The 23,670-nt window shown below is 35.9% G+C and overlaps 1 protein-coding gene across 1 annotated transcript in view; it reads right to left on the reverse strand.

The window, feature by feature from the left end:
• Nucleotides 1–23,670, reverse strand: part of tcerg1l (transcription elongation regulator 1 like) — a gene marked incomplete at its 5' end in the record, with an annotated part of 73,617 nt that overhangs the window by 49,522 nt on the left and 425 nt on the right. The window contains 2 exons of the mRNA XM_081392709.1: nucleotides 17,806–17,989; nucleotides 18,577–18,723. Coding sequence (XP_081248835.1) covers nucleotides 17,806–17,989; nucleotides 18,577–18,723 — 331 coding nt within the window. The remainder of the gene's footprint in view (nucleotides 1–17,805; nucleotides 17,990–18,576; nucleotides 18,724–23,670) is intronic.

The raw sequence follows: 23,670 nt of genomic DNA on the forward strand, positions 1-23,670 counted from the left end.
CTGTGTGGATGTGGATTTTCTTCCTCATCATCAAACTATCAATTTAAAGTCACCATGAAATCAAAATTACAATATTTGTTCAAGTTTTCAAAGTGTTTGTTGGAATTTCACTTGGATATGATACGAAAGACGATTGCAACTTCCATTTCATGCCGACTTTAAATGCATGATGTTTTAGAGATGTTATGTTATGTATTATGCGGCTTTAATCATTTTACTATGTGTAATCTGCCTTCATATAATTTCATATAAACAACATAGTAGTCAACATGAAAACACACATGGAAAAAGTAATGACATGTTATTATAAGAAAGTAAATGGGGTACATTTTTGACCTCAGAATCTGAAGTGTTTGCATTTATAAACAATCATATAAATACAGATTCTTGTAATTCCATCATATGCATCAATGGAGGTTTGAACATGCAATGTGTGTCGTGTGCAGGACTGTCTTTGTTCTGGGGTTTAACTGGCTGCCAAATGTTTCTTGGGCTTTGCCTGTGAGTGTTGAAAACCTTATCAAATCTGAACACAATCCTAAACCCTCACACACAAATATCTACTGTATGTGAGTCAGTGAACAAGCCAAACTCTGTAACTGCACATTAGAGACATTAGAAGAAATGTGGTTTGTAACTGAATTATGTGGAGTTATGACCACCATGCAAGCAAAGTCAACTTCATCCACATTAATTTATGCATTTGGCAAATGCTTTTTGCTGCAAATGTAGGTCCCACTTTATATTAAGTGGCTTTAAGTACTATGTACTTACATTGAAATTAATAATTTGATACAATGTACTTATTGTGTAACTACATGTTTTTACATTGTACTTAAATTTTAAAATTTCCTGCATGTACTTACAGCTGTAATTAATTTATGTAATTACATTTGTAATTACACAGTTGACCCTTCACTTACACCTTAAACCTACCCAATCCACCACACCTGTCCCTAACCTTACCCGTATCACACCTCAATAGCAGCAAAAGTGTTTTACAATACAACATGAACACAATAAGTACATTGTACTTATTTTTTTATGTAAGTACATAGTACTTAACGCCACTTAATATAAAGTGGGAGCCAAATGTAAAACAAAAATGTAATGGGGATAAAGTTACAAGCAATCCATAGCCGTTATATCAGTATGTGCACTTGTTGGGAATCAAATCCATTACCATGGTGTTACTTACTGTAAAGCGAGCTCTACCAACTCCATATATCGTAGTTTCCATAGCATTTAATTAAGAAAAAAATTACAAGCCAGTTTGTTTGTTTTAAGAACTACACAGTAAAAAAATTATTGGAGATTACTGGAGTATGTTTTACAAGAAAATACCATTTCAGTCTTTCTACTTCAAAATGTCACAGTCATTTCAATGTGATACTTGCCGTTTGTAATTACTTGAGAAATGTATGTTTTAAAGAGTGAAAACTGTTTCTATGTGATTTTTTTTCACTGTATGAATTTTTAAAGATCTAAAACTGATTCTATGCGTAAGCCTGAAGAGCTATTGAATGTAAACATGAACAACATGAACAACAGCAGTGACTCCCATAAAGCTCCAGAATAGACTCCAGCCACACCATCTAATGACTTGTGTATTTGTATACGTTTGAATATTTTGCCATAACCAACAAATATGTTGTATTTTACATTATAATCAATGAATAAAAGTGACACATTGAATTAAAATGTGACATTTTGAAGTAGAAAGACTGAAATAGTACTAATATAGTATTAATATCTTATAGTTTTTCATGATTTTTACTATAGTTTTTGCTCACATGAAGGTTTCAATGTTTGCTTTGGGTCATGGTTTAGAATTCTTTCTTTTTTGGGGTGTTTTTGCCTTTATTATGATAGGACAGTAAGCAGACAGGAAGCGAAGGGGGAAAGAGAGGGGGTACAGGATCTGGAAAAGTCCACGAGCCGGGGCTCGAACTCGGGTCGCCCGAAGCGCAACAGCGGCATATGTCAGGGTTTAGAATTCTTTATTGCAGATCTTTTTGAAATGTCTAGCCGAAGTGGATGGTAGTTGTGCTCTACACTGTACCTAACTCCACTGTGTTGTCAAAACCATGATGAAGATCCCTTATTAGTCACCTGGGTGAGCTAACACACACATGCTCGTCTCATCCCCACCATTTCTAGCACCGCTCAGGGGAGAGCGAGGGAAATGCTATTTAACGAAACCTTGAAGAGATCTTTGGAGTGAGCAGGCGGGGTGTTTCTTCCATGCTGAGCAGCTGAAACACTTTATCTAATGGTACAGAGTGGGCGGATCAGAGCCAACCAGAGCAGTTAGCATGCACATGTAGCGCACTGGAAATCAGGCCACCGGGGAATATATCATATGGAACCGCTCCAGCACATCCACTCTCCCATACAGCAAGAACGCTTTAGAGGGTGGTTGGGGAGGGAGGAATACTCTGTCATCTGACAGCTGAAGCAAAGGTTATGGGGACTGCGGATTAAACTCTACTAACCTTTTAGCTTGATAGTAATGACAAATGTGGATCTAACTGCTTCACTTTAATACCTAGCCGCTGGAGATGAAGTGACAGGTGCACAGATCACATAAACAATGCATCGTTCATCAGGAAGCGCTCTCCGCGGACATGACGTGAAATAGAAACCTTGAATTATACATCCACTGAGGGCTTCTCTTGAGCGCCAGCCCAGCACTCCATGTGACTTTAGCAGAGGTAAATCCTCAAAGTAACACTGCTCGGAAAATAGCACTCATGATATATATAAAAAAAAACATCTTTCTTCATTTCGTGGCTGGGTGCTGCCTTTTGGCAGGTTTAACGAAGAAGGAGAAACACTATAAATATACTGTGGCCAAAGGCTGGAGGAATGAGGGCATTTTCCTAGTCTCAAGGGGAGCTATTATTGCTGTGCTCCTAAGAAGTGTCCTCAAACCTGTCTGAAACAAGTCCTTACAATTTATGCTTTCACAAGTTACGTTTGAACCACAGTCAGTGTTTGCTTTGACATCTCAGCCATTTACCCTATGATAGTATACAGTATATATGCGTGATTCTTCAAGCTATACAGTAATGAACTCTCCCAGAAATGTTTCTTTTTTTTACAGTATATGGATCGAAGTTGCATTAAATCTAAAATTATTTTATTTTTACATATTTATTTGATCATTTCTGAACTATGAGCATGTATTTTTAGATTTAATGTTTCCCTTGTCCCAGATACTTCAACAGAGGTTATATACTATAATATTTAAATAATAATATTTTATATGAATATAGCAAGAAGTGATTTTTATTTTTTATTTTTTTTTACTAAATAAATAAATATTTACTCAGAAACTTTCCCTTAGTCACCACAACCAATAGTTTGGGCACTGACACAATTCAGACACATCACAAAAGATATTATTTCTCAGAATTGTGAGTTTACTATATATATATAGGATAGTAAGTATACATAAAAAATAAATTAAAGCTAAACATAAATATGAAAAACACAGAAAACTAATAAAAATGACAAAATCACATAAAAAACTAAAACTTTTTATTAAAATGAAAAATAAAAGCTACTTTAAAATATGTGAGTGTGTGTGTGTGTGTGTGTGTGTGTGTGTGTGTGGACATGTTTTTCTACACCGGTGGGGACTTAAACCTGAATGCACACAGACTCATGGGGACTCGTGTCACCGTGGGGACCTAAATTGAGGTCCCCATGGGTACAAAAGCTTATAAATCATACAGAATTAGTTTTTTTGAAAATGTAAAAATGCAGAATGTCTCCTGTGATGGGTAGGTTTAGGGATAGGGGCAGTGTAAGGGGATAGAATATACAGTTTGTACAGTATAAAAACCATTACGTCTATGGAGAGTCCTCACAAAGATAGTGCACCAGACAGTGTGTGTGTGTGTGTGTGTGTGTGTGTGTGTGTGTGTGTGTGTGTGTGTGTGTGTGGTGTCTAAGTGTGACATGTTTCGAGCAATCTCTCCCATCTCTCTCAGGGGGTCTTGTTTCAGAGAAATTGAGCAGAAAGATTCAGGCCAAGACAAGGGTAAATGTAGCGGGAGCCTTCAGCGCTCTGGAGCTGTCCGTCCTAAAGCGGTGCTGAAATGGCGAGTGATTGCACTTATGAAACTTTCGGCCACTTATGTGTGCTCCAGACTACACTGCCATCATCTTGATCCACAAAGAGGCTCTGTGTCAGAGTCTGCCTCTCTCACTATGCTGTCCTCCCACTGTTACCTTAGTTACCTGGTTAACAAACTTCTTCATACCGTCTCCCTGAAAACAACTTATTCTGTTGAATTATGCCATTAGTCTCCCCAAACTCCTCCCGTAACATAGGCCAGATAATAATGCTGAGCACTTCTTTTCAGGGTAAAAGTGGATTGAAGGTAACTGCCTAAAGAAGAGGCTTTTATCGTAATTTATGAAGTTGGAGAGTTGAGTTGAGAAAGAAGTTTGGCAGAAGCACAACAATTTTAGTAAACATGGTTTTGAAGTCAATATGACTTTCTTAACAGAATAGTTCAACCAAACATCCAAATTATGCCTATATACAACTACAACTGTAAAAGTGGCACATTCTTTTGCTTTGGAATATTTTAAAACATGCCCCTATGCTTTTTAAATACATAGAAAAAGAACAACGAAACCTTTTCAACCAAGCCATACAGGTTTGATAAAAAATTATGTTCACTTATGTTCATTTTTTAGTGAACTAATCCCTTTAATGCGTTTTCATGATCGTACTTTGCACAATTAATCCGCCCACTTTAAGAATTTTTTTTTTACCTTTAAATCTAAATCTAATTTAATAATGTTCTCTGCCTCTGAAATGACTTATGAGCATGTTGCTAAAAAAAATCTATGTATCTGCCATTTACTGTACCATTGACTAAAGTTCTAATAACAGTAATACTAAGAATTGTAATAACCATCATTTAACTGTTCATAAGTTACTAAAGCACATGGAGCTCTGGCCATGTTTTAACCTTTCCATCAACAGAAATGGCACATGGATGAATTTACCTAAACCTTGCATACTTACTGATAATCACACTAACGTGAATCAAGAACAACACATAATAAATAAATCAGCGTAAATATTAGTTTATCAGTGCATAACAAAAGGCAGGAGAATGTTATAAATATTAACTTAAGACTCTTTTAGATTTTCCAACCCTGAAGAAGTGCTCAATTTTATATTTTAATTTTTTTAAATTTTCATTTTCATTTTTATTTGCTCATGCACACTGTCTCTATAGCACAAATTCAGTGATTTTTGGCACTTTAAAGGTTGCTTTTTAGACCTTTAAAATTAAAATCCAGGTAGGTTATTTAAATGCCAGGTATGCATTGCTGGTATATGAACAGGGGCCAATATGTATTGATTTGAAATTGTGTTGGCTGGCTGATTTGCCTTAATGGAGGGCAAAAGTATTGCAGCATGCTCTGCATACACATTTTCAATCAATGAAAATTATTGCATGGATTTTATGAATAATATGTAAAAAGTAACTTATCAGATGTAAATATCAGACCAAATGACACTAATAGGGAACTCAGAATTTGTTCTTGGAACCAAATGTTCTTCTAGTAACATTAATAGAACGTCCATTCAAAGTTGTCTGGTCTTTAATAATTTTCTCAAAATGCTGGCACAAAATCTTTATTTATACATCGTTCATGGAGCATTTTTTTATAACTAAATTGGAATGTTAGCAAAATGTTCCTTTAATATATATTTTTGTTAGCTGTATAGTGTCAAAAGACCAGGCAGGATATTTCTAAGCGGCAAAATCACTGATCCTGTTGATCCTGGAACAACATTAGCCAAGTCCTAACCCTATCCCTACTCCTAAACCTAATCTTACCCATAATTTATCCCTAAAATCAAAGGGAATTGATAGGTGAATAACACTGATGTAGAAGCACATAACCCTGGTTCAGGCTGGTTGTAAGCCTAAACTTGACATAAACTGTAAACAAGTCCCTCAAATCTTATTGATTGATTGATTGGAATGTTGTTCCAAAAAAAAAAAAAAAATTGATACAGGAACATGTTGCACTTGATGAATTCAGGTTCTGCAACAAGTGTGCAATCAAAAGTCAAACTCAAACGATCAAATATATCAACAATTGTCCCATCTGGGTCTGCTTTTACTTCCAAGTCATTTTAAGGGAAACATCTGCCGATATACTTCAAGTAAACATTAAGAGCTCCATTATTTCTCTTGAGCTATTAAAAGAGAAATCTGCGACCAATACAATCATGTGGGTTTGGCTGATGTGCAGTATAATCTACTTAAATATGGATTGCTTGAGACACCGCTCAACAGATTGTGCCCTTGAAAATGACCTAAAAACTATTTTATAGACATTAACTCCCCCTGAAAGTCATTGTTTAATTCACACCCTGGAATATGGAGTTCCACTGTGTATATTTAGTATTCACACGTAGTCTGCAGTAAAAGTGTGTCAGACAAATCAATGTTTCTTATTTCAAATGTGTCTAGAATTCTGTTTGGACTAGATGGAGTCATAGGCGAAGGAGCGTGTGACTGTTGCACTGCAGTGGATTCTTCTAGCACAGCTAAAGTAAACAGAGTTCATTTCTGTTTCTTTCCCATTTCAGTGTTCTAGCATCAATTGTGTGTTATTGATTGCAGCCTTTATCTCTAATGAGATCAAACTGTTTCTCAAAATGTTTGGTCTTGGTTATGAATCTCATGGTGGCACAAAATAAAAGCATGAAAAGTTCCACGTGAAGGTGTTTAAAGCCTCATTAAAGTTCCCAAGAGAACTTCGGCATGATCCATTCAAGGTGGGCCAAAACGCTTCAGTGCGCACTTCTAAATCGCCTGCTCAACTTTTAAACTCTATTTTACAGAAGCTGCGTTTTTCTTGACAAGGCAACCAGAGTGACTTTTCACGTTCCATTAGGTCCTGTCAATAAGACCAGGCTAAAATTCATGAAGATGAAAAATGAGATTTTGGAGTGGGTCTGTGAAGCAGAGGAATGGTGGGTTAAAGTAAAATGACTTTTTGGCCTAGAAACCACAGTGTAGAACCTGAAAATGCACACAACAGAATGAGCTCTTCTCAGGAAAGCCCTCAGGAAGCATTGCAATGCTTCCACCTATTAGATGATAAATGAACGACCCTGAGCGAGCTAAAATAAAGCCTGAACTAGTTTGGCTGTCTAAAACACGGTTTTTCTACTCCAACTTTACATTCATTAATTGCTAGCATAACATTTCAATTGACTGGATTGATTAGTTGATTAGTTTTGATAAAATACTGGAACCAAATAATTTTCATGTATTTCAATGTTTCCTGCACCGTTATTCAGCAGTGCTGTGGCGATCTATCGACAGACAGACAGAGAGATAGACAGATAGATAGACAGATAGATAGACAGATAGATAGATAGATAGATAGATAGATAGATAGATAGATAGATAGATAGATTGATAGATTGATAGATTGATAGATAGATAGATAGATAGATAGATAGATAGATAGATAGATAGATAGATAGATAGATAGATAGATAGATAGATAGATAGATAGATAGATAGATAGATCAACTTGGATATTTAAGTCATTTCAACTTGAATTACTTAAAAAACTGACTTTAATAAATTAGTTGAATCTTGAATAACTTATAAAAAAGCAATGTACAGTGATAACATATGTTGTCATAACTTATTGATCATATAATTTTTTACAGTAAAAATGAAAATTTCTCAATCATTTACTTTTGACTTCTTATATCTATGCTCATTTATTAAATTCCATTGTTTTCACTAAATTCTGACTATTTTAACTCGTTCTGTGTTTTTACCTTTCCATCAACACAGAGGCTAAACTATCCCTCAGAGACGGCACACTGTTATATTCCATAAACCATATAACTGTACTTATTGATTTTCACGCTGATGCAAATCAAAACGGACGAACACATGACATATAAATTGACATAAAATATTGGTTTATCGGTACATGACATCCAGCTGCAGTGGTGTTATGGATCGATACGAAGCTTACCTCAGAACAGGGATGGGAACCTTCAAAAGGAGTGTAATGGCCCTGAGGGATAAACTGCACTGAAGATGGAAACATACATCTGAGTTATTACGCCTTCTATTTTGTTCTGAACATATTTCTTATTTCCTTTGGTTAGATGTAAACACTGTAGAGCACAGATTATTAATGATGGACCTGGAATGCATGGCTGGCGGCAGATTCCGTGCTGTGTAGATGAAGAATTGTCGGAATACCAGGAAATTATTTGCTTCAGATATTGATTTGCTCTGTTTTCATTATGCCACGATTGTATGTACGCATTTACAGGCTTGCACCTTCAACAATCATTTTCTGAACATACCCTCTTATCGGCACATTTTTCTTTGGTCTTGCTTTATGAAAAAAATAATAATAATTAAGTCAGTTAAAATGCTAAATCTGTAGAACATCATTTGACTAATATCCGTTTCCCTCCAGTGACGTGTGTGCATGCAAATTGTATTTATACACTTTAATCTCTTAAGCCTGCAACATACTCTAAGTAAGTGTATGCAGATGTTTCCAGCCACCCAAGATCGATTTTGTGAATCATTTTAAAATGTTAGACTGAAGTTCATAACAAAACATAGTGAACGTATCATTGGAACTGTTTACACAAGAGTACATTGATTTCTTCTAAATTTATACATATATACACTTGGCAGATGCTTTTAATTTAACTTGCATTGAATTGGGAATTGAATCCATGACCTTGGCATTGCTAGGACTATGCTGTACAGCTACTGGAATGTACAATTTACTACATCCAATTGTCTCTTTCAAATACATTTTCAGTTGAAAAATCTGCCATTTGTCTCTTTCAGGTGAATTTTAAAGTGAAAAATTTGCCAATTGTCTATTTCATGTGAATTTGCCCATTGTCCATTGAATTTGCCCATTGTCTCTTACAGGCAAAAAATCTGCCAATTGTCTCTTTCAGGTAAATTTTCAATTGAAAAATCTGCCAATTGTCTCTTACTAGTGAATTTTTCAGGTGAAAATCTTCCAATAATTGTCTCTTTCAGGTGAAAAATCTGCCGATTGTCTCTTTCAGCAGAAAAACAATTTTAGTTTTCATGTTGAATAATAATACCAGAATATACAGTTCTGCTTGTGGATATATCGACTTGCAACTAAGTACCTTAAAAAAATCCTACAATATCTTTGCGAGATTTGATGGCACTACCCTTTAAAACTTTGGTATATCCAGTGATTAGCTCTTCAGAAACGCTCATGTCAACCTAGTACCACAGCAAATTGGAACTTCGATTTTTGGATCGTAGCTGCCAGTTTTGTGTGCAACGTGCATAAGAAAGTCAGTTAAAGAAATGTGTGTGTGACAAGTGAGACTAATACTGTGTTCCAGGCTTATTAAAATCGAGAAAGTTGAGGAAAACATCATAGTATGACAGATATCAGCACTATGAGAGAGAAAAAAAAAACACTTCTTTAAACAAAAGGCAAATGCTGTGCGCGCCGCACCAATTTATCACGAGAATTTCTAGCAGCCCTAATAAAGTACGCAGTTACCTGAGGGAAAAGCTCTTAAACTGATGCTGACCTCTGTAGATGTGTTTGCAGACGTCAAGAACTTCCCTTTCCCTGCGGTAAGGAAGTGTAACTGCGAAGACACAAATTGGACTTCCTCACAGTGTTCGATTGTGAGAACGCCGCCACACACCCTCTGGCACCAATTATTGCCTCGACTCACGCTCATCAACGGCTCAAGCCCGTGAGGAAGACTTTGTAAGAACAACTCTCAATACCACTCCAGAACTGATTCCCGGACACAGACATCTACCTTCTGAAGTTCAATTCTTCCCCAAAGCTTTGTTGTGCTGAGGGTGAATAACTATCACTTTGTAACTGACGCAGAGGTGTGTTCAATGGTTTGATCCATTCGCCTTTATGTCGAGCTAAGCTCATCAAAGGTGAAGACAAAGATCAAGTAGATTTTGTAATTCTCCAGATCAAAGATCAACTTTCTAATTCTCAGGCAACTTGCCTGTGGCCTAGAGAAACAGACAGGCAACAGACGGGGTGAATGCTTATTTTATGCCCCAAAAGAGTTATAAAAGGAAAGTTTTGCATGTTTAAAGAACAGTTTTGAGGTGCCAACATCATTTGATGCTCCTTTCAAACTCCACGATGGCCTATTCCTGAATGTAAAATTAATAGTTTGAGGGCTTCCAGAGAACTTTCCGTTCCATAAAATATTCAAGTCGTTTCCTCATTCATGACCTTCACAATGGCATGCAAGAACGTAATATTAACCATAAATCTAACTTTAAAAATATACACAAATTTTTAACCCAATAATAAGAAAACAAAAACATCAGTCACAACCAACGGATTTGCATACATGCATGAGAAACAAGTAATTTTCTCTCATCTCAATGTTTTTTTCAGTCACAAAAACAGACTGCTGGTGTTTTTTGGGTTATGGGGTGTAGCGATATGATTTTTGGGTTATGAAGCGTACAGAGGCAACCACGAACCATAGAAGTATTTGACAGATGGCAGCAGACTCCACTTCCACATTCACATCTGTTATTTCCATCTTAATATTTGTCACCTCGATTCCACAAAAACCCTCAATGGGTTAGGAAAAGCACACGCTACAAGACCGAAGCTTGACAACCTGCTCACGTGTAGAGATTCACAATTTCTTGTCTGCCATGTTATTGCCGATATATGTTGCATACTTAAAGCAAAAGTTCTGGCGAAATTCAAATTCTTTCTTTTTGTTCCAAATCTCTACACTGCTATTTTTCACTATATACTGTAAATGTGTGATAAATGCTATATATATCGGAGATACTCAAACTGGGTTAGTTTCGCCTAGAGAAAGTCTGAACTTCAGAGAGAGATTATTCAGGGTGGTATATCTCTAACAACTGTCATCAGCTATAGAAAGAAACTTTTTCAAACCTCATTGCTAGCTGAAACCTACTAGAATATGTTGTTCATAATGTATTGCGAATGTAAGAATGACTCACCCCCTTCTACACAACACATACTGTACTGTCAGAACAAATGCTCCCATGGCCTATGTTTGCCTTTGAACTAGAAATAGAACAATCTACAAAATAAGGGATATGGACATAGTTGGGTGGACTGAACACATACATAGGCCTACTACTCAGTAGTTCTGTTCCCTAAAATGAGCTCCCTACCTACAGCAATACAAGGATTTAAGGTCACGCTCAAAGCACTAATGTAAAATTGATGCACAATAGATAGATAGATAGATAGATAGATAGATAGATAGATAGATAGATAGATAGATAGATAGATAGATAGATAGATAGATAGATAGATAGATAGATAGATAGATAGATAGATAGATAGATAGATAGATAGATAGATAGATAGATAGATAGATAGATAGATAGATAGATAGATAGATAGATAGATAGATAGATTATATTCTCAAGATGAATTGAAGGATACCAGGGGAAAAATATTGCAGAGTTTTACATTCACATTTACAATATGTTCAGAATGTCTAGCTTTATTAACACGTTTCAAACCTTCCCTCTATTCTAAAGCACACTTGAAGTGTTAAAGATGTAAAAGCGTAGAAGCAAAGGTCACAAGACTCTGTGCTGCTAAGATATTCCATTCACTTTCACTCATTATAGACTTTGCGGCCTGAAAGACAAAAAACCCTCAACAGGAGTGAACTTTTCATCTCTCAAGGACTAATCTTTGAACGGCACATGAGTGTATCTGCAATCTAATTCATCACTGCCTACCTGAAAGCATCTGCAGCTAAAGACTTATGATCAGGGGAGAGCACAGGTGTAGCACACTGAGTCTCTGCTGGAGGACAAGAGTGTTTGGAATTAAATGCAGAGCTATGTGATACACTGCACAGCTCTATCTGAATCCCTGGTCTGTTTTTAATTTAACTTGTTCACTGTGGGTAAATTTAACTTAGGAGAATATTTTAAGGGGTCACTTCATGTGTTTTGATCGATTGGATTACTAGGTGTGCACATTGCACACTTGGCCCACTGTAAACCAGAATAAGTTGGCAAAACTAAAAAAAAAATTAGGTAATCAGTTACATCAAAATGTTTAAGTTTATGTAAGCAGAACTGGCAGATTTTTACTTTGTACTCAGGCATTTTATTTGTTCTCATCTTTAAAGAACTTAATTCATACATTCAACTTAAAAATTATCATGTAATTTTAACTTTTATTAGTGTAACCTTAGCTATTGTTTTAACTAGCAAATTCAATAAGTGCTAACTTGCTATTTGATGACACACTGCTTTGATAGCATTAGCATAGCATAGTAATTTCTAAATACAGCTAGCACATTTAACATATACCTGTATTCAAAGCAAGCTCATGCTCTACTCGTCACCATGATGGTAACCCTCCAAAAAACATAAAAAAAAAAAAAACATAACAGAAAGTCTTTTAAATTAGCATAACATTAAACACTACTAAATCTCCCAGTTAACATTAATTTTGCACAACAATCATATAACTCTCAATTTTAGCATTAACCCTTTTCGAAAGTCAAGGCAAAGCATGATGGGAAATCCCAGTCCAGTTTCATTTAAACTTAAGTTTGTCTAAATTAAAAGAAACAAGTTCAACTCAAAACAGTGAAACAATTCTGATTACTTAAAAGGTTTCAGATTTGTGAACTCAAAAGAAAAAGAAAATTACAAATACTCATAAAAGTTCATTTGATTGAACTAATTTGTTTAATTTAAGTTTGCCCTACTAAAACTAATTAATTATTTTGAACATAAGGGTTTACATAAATATATCTGATACTATTCCCACGCAACTGATCACTCATGTTTAATCCCGAAGCTTTCAGACTTCTGTATACTGTATGCCAATGTAAACTTTGCAAGGAGTAAAGTATGTGGTGTAAACGTATTGTAAGTAACCAATCTCGTTTTACAACCACTTTGGTTTTCTATGTGTCTTTAATGCATCTTGCGCTCTTAAAAATAAAAGTTCTCTCTCTCTCTCTCTCTCTCTCTCTCTCTCTCTCTCTCTCTCTCTCTCTCTCTCTCTCTCTCTCTCTCTCTCTCTCTCTCTCTCTCTCTCTCTCTCTCTCTCTCTCTCTCTCTCTCTCTCTCTCTCTCTCTCTCTCTCTCTCTCTCACACACACACACACACACTCACACACACACACACACACACACACACTCACACACACACACACACACACACAGCGACTTAAATTTTAAAAACATTGTTAAAAATCCTAAATGAACTTCAAGTCCCAAAATGTACTCAAAATGTTGCACTGAATGTTGATACCAACAATGGATGGAAACAATAGAAGAGGAAGAGAAGGAAAAGTATGTGTACAAAGAGGAAGAGGACGAGGAATAGCAAGGTGTGGAGAATGTTGTCAAGGCTGGATCTGCTTTAGGGTTTTTCCCTTTGCCTGCAGAGATTCACATTATCTGTGATTTGGAGAAACTCCTCCGGCCGGACCAACATGAAGACATGATGCTGAAGCTCTAAAATCTCTCTCACTGACCTTGATTTTGCAGTTGCACAACTCTTCTGAGTGGACTTTACTGAAACATGCACTGTAAAAAATGATTTTTTGGTTAAGTAAATACTACTGAAAAAAAAAAACAATGTAATTTACATGAAAAAGTTAGTCCAGGCAATAATTAAAAAAACTAAGTAAATTCCATATCAGTACTTAATCCAAGCGAGTAGAAATGAAAGCGTACATATCTACTCAATAAAATTAAGTAAAAATTACTCAACTTTTCTGATACTGGGGTTCCCATCATGCACTGGACCTTGAATAATTAATGAGGTTCATTTTTCACTGTTTTCCAGCTGTATTTACACTGTTTTATCATTGCTTTTGTTGTCAGGATTAGTAATTTGCCATTTTGTGACATTTCGAGTAAATTTTCTGCTCAAAATGACACATTCAAACACAAAAATGATCCATCAAATGTTACCGTCATTGTGTATTGTCTACCAAGTATTGAGGTACTGTATTTGCACTTACATGAGACTTAACATCTGACATGATGTAGTATAAATTACTTAAATAATCTAAGTAAAGCACATACTATAAATGATTGGTATAATTCAATATTATTGTTTGAGTGAAATGTAATGCAAAGGAAATTTCAACTAAATTGATGTTAAATCGACCTTTTACTAGCCAAGTTAAATTACTTATTATCTTTGTTACTTTCACTTAACTAGGTTAAGTAAAGTTTACTTAATTACATATTCCAAGTAAATTTAACTTAAAGATTTCTAATCAAAGCTACTGATAAATATGTTTAGTTTACTTGGCAAACGTTGTAAATTTACTAGCATTTTCTGAGTGAAAAAAATTAGCAAGCTTTTTTCAAGTAATTCCTACTCCAAATTTTTTACAGTGTGCTTTTCAATTAGAGTTTTTTTTACTGTAACCTTTTTGGCTTTTGCAGTTGGGTCAATGTATTTTCACATTATGCAAGTGGTGAATATACAGACATTCGATAGGCCTAGTATTCAATATTCAGTATAATACTATACTTGCAGTGGATCCATACAATGTATTCACCTACTACTGTAAGTTGTCATTACTATACTTTTTTACGTAATTGCAAAATTTGTTTTCTTTGTTACAAAACTTTTTTTCTGTAACTGCATGCTTTGAATTCGGTGTTCTCCATTTTTTGATGTAGTGTCTAATGAATGATCTGTAGTGTTAATAATTTTGACTCGCTGTGTGTATTATCTGGGAGCATTGTTTGATTTTGAGCACAGATAAAATGGTCTTGAGGCAAATGTTTGATTTTGAGGTTCTGTGAATGTGGTTTGAAAACTTGGTTTGTGTTTATGGTTTTGAGAAAGTGAGTGATTGGTTTCAAGAAATGTGTTAGAGGGATAAATATAGGTCTTCTAGGACTTCCGGTTATGGCAGCGCTAGAGTGAAACGTAGTGCACGGAGCTCCCGAATAATTTAATCTAAATAACCCTACTTAAAGGCTTTTCAGACGACGATAGTACTTTCTTTAGTACAACAATTTTGTAGCGCTTTGAACATCCTGATAAATATGCCGAATTCAAAGAAAACGGACAACAAGAAGGACGATGCTTTAAGATATGAGACTGCAGTTATCGGACCCTCCGCCATGGTTTCATGCAGAAATGGAAAAGGGATTTCTCAGAATTCAGGAGTTAATCGATGGACGCCTGAGTAAATTCGCAGAATCCTTGGAGAAAATGAGCAATGAACTACAATCAACAAATCTGAGAATGGGGGAAGTGGTAACAAAGCAGATGGAGATGGAAGAAGCATTAACAGGCCTTCACATGGATGAAGGAATGGCTACCTAAGATTCTGGGGAAGGAGGACGAGATCTACGAAATTGAAAGAGCTCATCGCACTTTGCAACGACGACCAGCGGAAAACGGTAAGCCACGGGCTATTCTGATTCGTCTACTTCGGTATGGAGACACACTTAAGATTCTCAATGCGGCAAGAGAAAAGGGCAAGCTCACCTATGGCAACTCTACCATTATGAATAAATTGCATAAAAATGAACATCCTTCCTAAATGTTTATATTTATTTCAAACTATTCCGGTCTCTATCCCAATAAAGTGTTTTAATACTCTTAATAGCTCGATTAGAAAATGTATTTGGAATAATAAAACTCAGAGGGTTAAACTTAAGACATTAAATATGGCATTTAAAAAAGGTGGATTAGTACAACTTCCAGATTTTTTGCTTTATTTCTGGGCAGCACAAATGAGAGCGGTATGGTTTTGGCAGATGAATAGTACATCTCCGCCTGCATGGATGCAAATTGGAAAATATCATGAAGGGGAAATACCTCTAGACAAGGTTTTATTCATTCCCATGACTTGTGTTAAGAAGGAGGTCAATAACCCATATATTAGACACACTTGTAAATTGGGGTTTGAGATCAAGAAAAAATGTAAATGGCTATTACCAGTTTACAACAATACTCCATTTCATTGCAACCCGGCTCTTCCTGAGAGATGGGGTAACACAATATTGGTACAAAAAGGGCATTCACGTGTTTGGAGATCTATATGAGGACGACACACTTATGACATTTGAACAACTGAGAGCAAAGTTCTCTCTTCCTGTAAAACATTTTTTTAAATATTTCCAGGTGAGACATTATATAACTACATTACAAGGAGGTCATTTGAGGCCCCTCTCCTCACTCATATTAGACAATATTATAAGAGAGAAAAAAGGGCCCAAAGGTTTTGTGTCTTATATGTATACCAACTTCAGTGACTTATATGGGGAAGATGTATCATCTTCTAGATTTAAATGGGAAAAAGATCTAGAATGTACTTTTGAACAAGATACCTGGGAATTTGTCTGTAAAAATGCTTTAACATTTCCATATAACACTAGACACAGATTAATACAGTTTAATATTATACATAGGGTATATTATACACCGGAAAGATTACACAAGATAAGTGAGTCATATTCAGAATGTTGTCCTAGATGTAAAACAGAGGTTGGTACATTATTGCATATGTTTTGGACTTGTTCGGAACTTGAAAACTATTGGAGAAATATAATACAAACAATTGACAAGATTATTAAGGTTAAGCTTTCATTTGACCCGAAATTTATATTACTGGGAGATGAATCAGCCCTCCAACTTAATCAAAGGGAGAATTTACGTTTTGTTAAGATAGCAGCAAAGAAATGTATAGCTACACATTGGAAATCAGAAGAACCACCCAGTCATGTTGTATGGCTTAGAGAACTTTCGTCCTATGTGCCTGTTGAAAAGATAATGTTTAATATAAAAAAAAAAAATCATTGATGTTCGAAAAAACATGGGGCAGATTTATCGAATATATTAATCATTTAAATGTCACATTGATTAAAAATGCTGATGTGATAATGTAACCCTTCTCTACTTTAACTTATGAAAACCTCTCTCTTACATACCAGCTGAGTGCCTTGTAATACTGTCCATTTGAGTGTTCTGTATTTTTGGGGGTGGGTCAGGGGTGGGACAGGGGTGGGAGGGTGTTTAGAAAAGATTGTTTACTTGTATACTGAATTGAATCTGTGAATTGTTCATGTGAAAAATAATAAATATATTGATAAAAAAATATATATAGGTCTTCTATACTACTTTATAGATAAACACCAGTTTAAACACATGCATTAACTTTTTAAAAGGTACAGAGTTAAAAATATATTGCAAAACAGTAATCACCCTAAGATGCGTAGTATACAAATTGTCGTATACATTTGTCAAGTTACCAGAATCAAATGGCATAATTCGTTTTTTACAGCATACTCATTATGGGTCTTCATTACACACTCTTAAGCAGTCTTCACTGCATGCTCTAGTTGATTAAACCACACTATGATTGAAAATGAGCTGAAATTTGAAGGAAGTTCAGTTTCATTTCATAAGCACAAATCAACCCGCCTCTCTTCCCACGCATAAACACAAAAACAGAGTGACAGCCTCTCTTCGGTTTTCTCAGTTGACAATCCTCCAATATTGTTACATCAAGTTAAATAAGAAGATTAACATTACAAAGGAAAAACAGTTTAAAAAGAAACTAGAAGCAGAAAGTGAAATAGCCTAGGGAGCAAACAGAAAACAGAAAGCTTTATTTAAAAAATAAATTAATAAAAAATAAAAATAATAAATTCCCTCTGATGAATTTTAGCCAAACTGCGAGCCAGAATCACAAAGGTAGGAAAATGAACCTCCTACCTGACACACGCCTAGGTGTCAAAAGAAGAGTGTGGATATTCCTGGAGGCTGCAGCTGGCCTACATATGCTCAACGCTGTTTGATTCGTCCTCATCAGTGGTTTTTCCTGACGCTGGAAAATTCCCATTTCCTCTGGACTGATCCAGGTGGTTTCAAGAGCCAAAGTGTTGTTGTTTAGATAAAACTGCAAATGAGAAATCAGAAATCCTGTACAGTTACAGAATGGCAAAAAACTGAAAGTTTCACAAAGAACAGTTGTTCACGCCCACAAGCGGATATGAGGTTTTGTGCTTTATAGATGGATGGATGGATGGATGGATGGATGGATGGATGGATGGATGGATGGATGGATGGATGGATGGATGGATGGATGGATGGATGGATGGATGGACGGATGGATGGATGAACAGATTGATGGATGGATGGATGGATGGATGGATGGATGGATGGATGGATGGATGGATGGATGGATGGATGGATGGATGGATGGATGGACGGATGGATGGATGAACAGATTGATGGATGGATGGATGGATGGATGGATGGATGGATGGATGGATGGATGGATGGATGGATGGATGGATGGATGGATGGATGGACGGACGGATGGATGGATGAACAGATTAATGGATGGATGGATGGATGGATGGATGGATGGATGGATGGATGGATGGATGGATGGATGGATGGATGGATGGATGGATGGACGGACGGACAGATGTTCATTCCCCAAAACCAAATATGATCAATTACTGTGAATGCATCCTTTACCTTGTAGTCAGGCACACGTTTCTCCACCCAGCCCTTGCCATAGTGTGGAGGCAGGACAGTCCGGTATACGTGAGGAAACACTGGAAGTAGATCCACACTTGCAGAAGGCTGGTAACCCAACACATGAGGCCTGGATGGCATCTCCCACTGGGATATACAGAAGAGACAGAAGTACAAATTACCACTGAGGTCTTTCAGATCCATCTTATTGAAAAGAGCATAACTGAATCATAAAAGACCTAACTGGGATTCTCTAAAAGCTGTCAAGAAATAATTGTGGTTGCAGGGACTTTGGAAATTTATGGAAAAGTTATGGTATTCTGTGAAAAAAATCTTTTTGGCATGACACCTGCTGTTTTTCACCAATTTCACCAACTACAACAGAATAAATTATAAAAATCCCAAGTGTCAACACAAAACATCAATGTTTTTCCTCATAAAGTTGATGACAGCAGACTTTTCTGGACCAGTGAAGGTTTAATTACTACAGTTTAAAATGACGACCTCAATCACAGCCACATCAATGTCCTCTCAATCAATAACTCCAGAGAAACTATCCACCTTATTTTTCAATGCGGAAGTTTTCTTTGAATGAGCCGATTCTCTGACTTCCTATTCATTAGCCGCTATATGGAAATAACGAGAAGAACAAGTGCAGTAAACAGTAAAATAGTTTGCGCTACAGACCAGAGTGTTTATAATTGCGACAATGTATTACAGTTTTTCTCGATTGCTTAAACACTATAACCAGGCTTTTGAACTAAAATTTCAAAACCATAACGCCATTTATCAAAAAGCACACCCATTTCACTAAACTATAAACACTATTCCCTGTTTTGACACATGAGTCAGATTTGTTGAACTGTCACTGCAAAACTCTACACACAAATCCCTTCATTTCTCATTGCTTAGACCATGTTGTCATTTAGAAAGCACTAGCATTCAAAATTGTTCACTCAAGTCAGCACAGCTTCAGCTCAGTTAGCACACAATTACCGAAGTGAAAACACTAGGAGTCAAAATTTAACACACATCAATCAGATCCTTCAATAGATATATACAAGGGCCCAAATCAGTTTATTGCGTTTTGGAACAATGGATCCAGAAAGACATGAAGGAAGAGGGATAAGAATGAGGAGGAGGAGGAAGGGCAAGGACAAGAAGACAAGCAGTCTCAGATGAAATTCAAGCCACTCTAGTTGCCCATGTCTTTATCAATGGTATGACTATGAGGGAGGCTGGGCTACGAGTAAGGCCAAATTTGAGTCACTTTACCATTGCCTCGAGAACCTTCAGAGAGGTGTGGTGGCAAACAAAATTCTATCACTGAATAAGAGACAAACATTTCCAATAGTCTTTGATGAGGTTTATTTTCTTGCAAGAAAAGGCCAACAGTCATACAGTCACACAGTGTGGCTGCAGAGTGTGACAGTGAAGGGAGGGCATCCTTTCTCCTTTATAGTCTTGACTCCCAGAATGTTATCTTTCTAGGCAAATGATGGTATTTCAACCATATGTGGAACATTCTTAGACTTGTCCATCATATTGTATCCTTGAGTGGAGAACCTCCTGTTACGTCCCAACACTCTTTACCATTCCAATACAATTCGAATTCCATATTAGAATATGGTTTGTGTGTGCTCTTTTACTGTCATATGTTGGTCACACACATCTTACTGTAAGTAAAAATAAATAAAAAAAGAGTAAAAAAAAAAAAGAGTAAAACAGGAAAAAAAAAATTGTGTGTGTGTGTTTTGTGTGTATGAATAAAAATGTGCCAATGTATCCACTGGTTGTGTCTTTTGTGTTCATCATGTGAAAAGGTTTGTGATGGGGGAACCACAAGCAACATAACTTACCAGTTTTGGAAATGTTGTTTTGAATTTATTGCACCAGTGTCTTAGACTATGTTGTAGTGTGTGTGTTTGTGAGGGCTTGTGTGTCCTGTCTGAGGGCAAAGTTTGGTTTTTCAGCAAGAGTGAATGGTTTTGAGTGTAGAGCTTCATTTTGACCTGAAAATAGGATGTTTGGAGAATTGGGTGAGACGTTATGGATTTGTGTTTATAGTTTTGAGAATACGAGGCATAGTTTCAAGAAATGTGTTTAAGCAATCGAGAAAAACTGTAATATAATGTGATAAGAAATACCTGTTTGCAATATCAAGCAGCAAAATTTGCTGTTTTGTAGAGCTAAAAATAACTGGAAGCGGATTATACCGGAAGCCAAACACGTTCAAATTACAAATGGCCACATCCACACTTGTGTGAAAAAATAAGGTGCAAACCACTACACCTTTTGTTAGTGGATCTTAGAAGAAAATGTTCTATACAGAACCTTAAAGGGCTCTGCCAGGCATCTCATGAACGTTTTCGGGGTTCCCATCATGGGACTATTTTATGGATTTAGCTTTAGTCACTTTTAATTTAATAAAATTTTATGAATTAAGCAGCTCACGAAAGTACTTTATCATTAGAAAGATTTAAATAACTTGTCAAACATGAAAGCATTATGCAATCATTTAAGACATTTCTTCTTATACTGAACCTTTTTGGCATAAAATGTTCTTTAAAATTGAATCAAGAACCCTAGGGTTCTATATAGTTTTCTAAAGAACAAAAAGTTGTGAAACTTTTTTTGAGGAATGAAACTGACCTTTTATTTTAAAGAATGTAAAAATGTGATGATTTGATCTTGAAGTATTCAAGATTATCTTCAGTTATACGAATAAAGGTTCTTTGTTGGCATTACTGGTTCCAGGAAGAACCATTTAACATTTTTTACATTTTGATATCATATTGACTTCAAATGATTGTTGTGTGCTTATATACTGAGGTTGGAAACAAAACAACAGCATCCAACAATGAACACTCATGGCGATGCTGTACACTCCTAAAAAATAAAGGTTCTTTATCGACATCGATGGTTCCAAGAACCTTTTGTGGAATGGAAATTTCCCATCTTTAAGAGTGTAGCATCGCTGTGAGTGTTCATTTTTTGAAAGCTGTTGTTTTGGCTGATCTGACCTTCAACCTCAGTATAAGCACACAATCATTTGAAGTCAATATGAAATCTAAACTGGTCTTTTTAACACCCGTTTCTGATTATTTGTCAAAACCATGCACCTTTCATATAGATATTTCATGATCCAATAATCTCGAGTAAACGGAGTCCAAATGGACATTGTACTTCAAAACACATCATATTACAAAAAGAAGCTTGTTTGTGGACATAATTTTATGTTGAATTCTCTGCAGATTATGCTGCATCTGTATCTTCTGCATTCAGGATAACGTCCCATTCTATTATGCTCGGCTATGCGTCAATGCCTTTCTGCAGTAGCAGTCAATCAAAGACTTCTGAAGGCTGTCTGCAACTCAAGAGTCTCTGTTTAAATAATATACTCTTGGCAACCACTGTCTCTCTCTCTCTCTCTGGTTTCAGTACAGTGCTATTGAGGCAATGTTTTCCGCCTCCTCTGAACAGCCCTTTAATAATGAGAAAGCACAAAGTTCTTAACGCTGGGGATGTGAAGTAGCGGTGACCATGCCTCTGCCCGGCACACAGATTAAATGTCAAGCCGAGTTTGAGTCGTGAGGGGGATGCAGCTGCGGATGTGAGGGTCATCCTGCACACAGCGCCTCTAGTGGTAATACAGAGGAACTGAAGGGAGATGATGCACAGAATTTTGATTTTCAGCTTTAACAGTTCACCAAAAGGGATGCTGATAAAACGTTATCAACATCGAATCGTGTCCTGCACATCTCAATCCTTCCTGTCCATATTATTAGACATATTCAAGCAGCTGCGAGTTGACTATAACCGTTCAACAAATCTGTTTCAAGATTTAATCAAGACCTTTATTGGTCTTATAATATAATTAACTAAAACAGAAACTCGTTTGTAATAATGCAATAAATAAATAATAATAAAAAAACCACATAATTATGCATGTGCACAATGTATTTGCTTTTTCTTTTTGTACTAATCATTTAAAACTCAATTAAATCTCTGATTTTCCTTCTTTCTTTTTTTACATTTACTGCAGAGTCAGTCAGCATAGCTGAAGATTTCAATACACAAATAACCGTAAGATCAATGTCTAATCTGTTTTGACACAGAAAAAGGAAATAGATTAAATAGGCAATACTATTCCACCACATTCACACTATAATTTGTGGTGATGACCATTAAAATAAACAAAATAATAATAAAAATAAATAAATATTTCAGTATTTTAGATTTCAGTCTATGTCTGTTTCCTTTTGAGATCATCTAAATGCTAGTGTTCACAAAATATAAAAAAGTTCACAAAATATACTCATGTAATATTTACAAATATTTATGATTCATCTTTTTCACAGGGCTGTAATAATTCTCCCTAGAATGAGAATGTTCCTCTCCCTAACATCACAAAAGCAAGAAGTAAATCATTATTCATGATTCTAAGCTTGAGCCCTTTACATTTTGCCTCAGCTTCAATAGGAAATATGTCAATGCAGAAAATAAAATGCCACTTGTGATGGTCAAGGTGATGTCTTAATGCCTTTTATGAAAGATCATGCAATATTGCAATTTCAATAACACATTCATTATACACAAATTATTCACTCATACAAATAATCAACAGGGTTATAGGTGATAAGTCCAACAGCCAATCTAAATATCACGTTCAAATACAATTTCCAGTAAGAATTGCATTACTTTTCAGTACATTTGCAGCCAGAACATGAATTAATGGCATAAACTATCACAATCGTCTTATCATTGGGGCAATTATAAAGCATTTTAATCACAATATAAAATTTAAGTTAACTGTCCTAAAAAAAATGTTGCATGAGCAACACAAATTTCATATTAAAAAGACGCCACTAAGAGAAGCCACTTGATTTGACAAACTAAACACAAATGTTTCATTCCATACATTCCAAATAATAGAAGACATATGGGTCTTGGAAAAGTAATGATTGTCTCCCAAAACATGGGGGACTAAACATAGAGTTTTCTATGGCTGCTCTGCATCATTTCTATACTGCTATCTGTAATATCATATGTTTGGTATTCCAAATCTCCCTAAAATGTGTAAGAAGAAACCCT

Source organism: Scardinius erythrophthalmus (genome assembly GCF_964197995.2).
Source record: "Scardinius erythrophthalmus genome assembly, chromosome: 18".
Lineage (NCBI taxonomy): Eukaryota > Metazoa > Chordata > Actinopteri > Cypriniformes > Leuciscidae > Scardinius > Scardinius erythrophthalmus.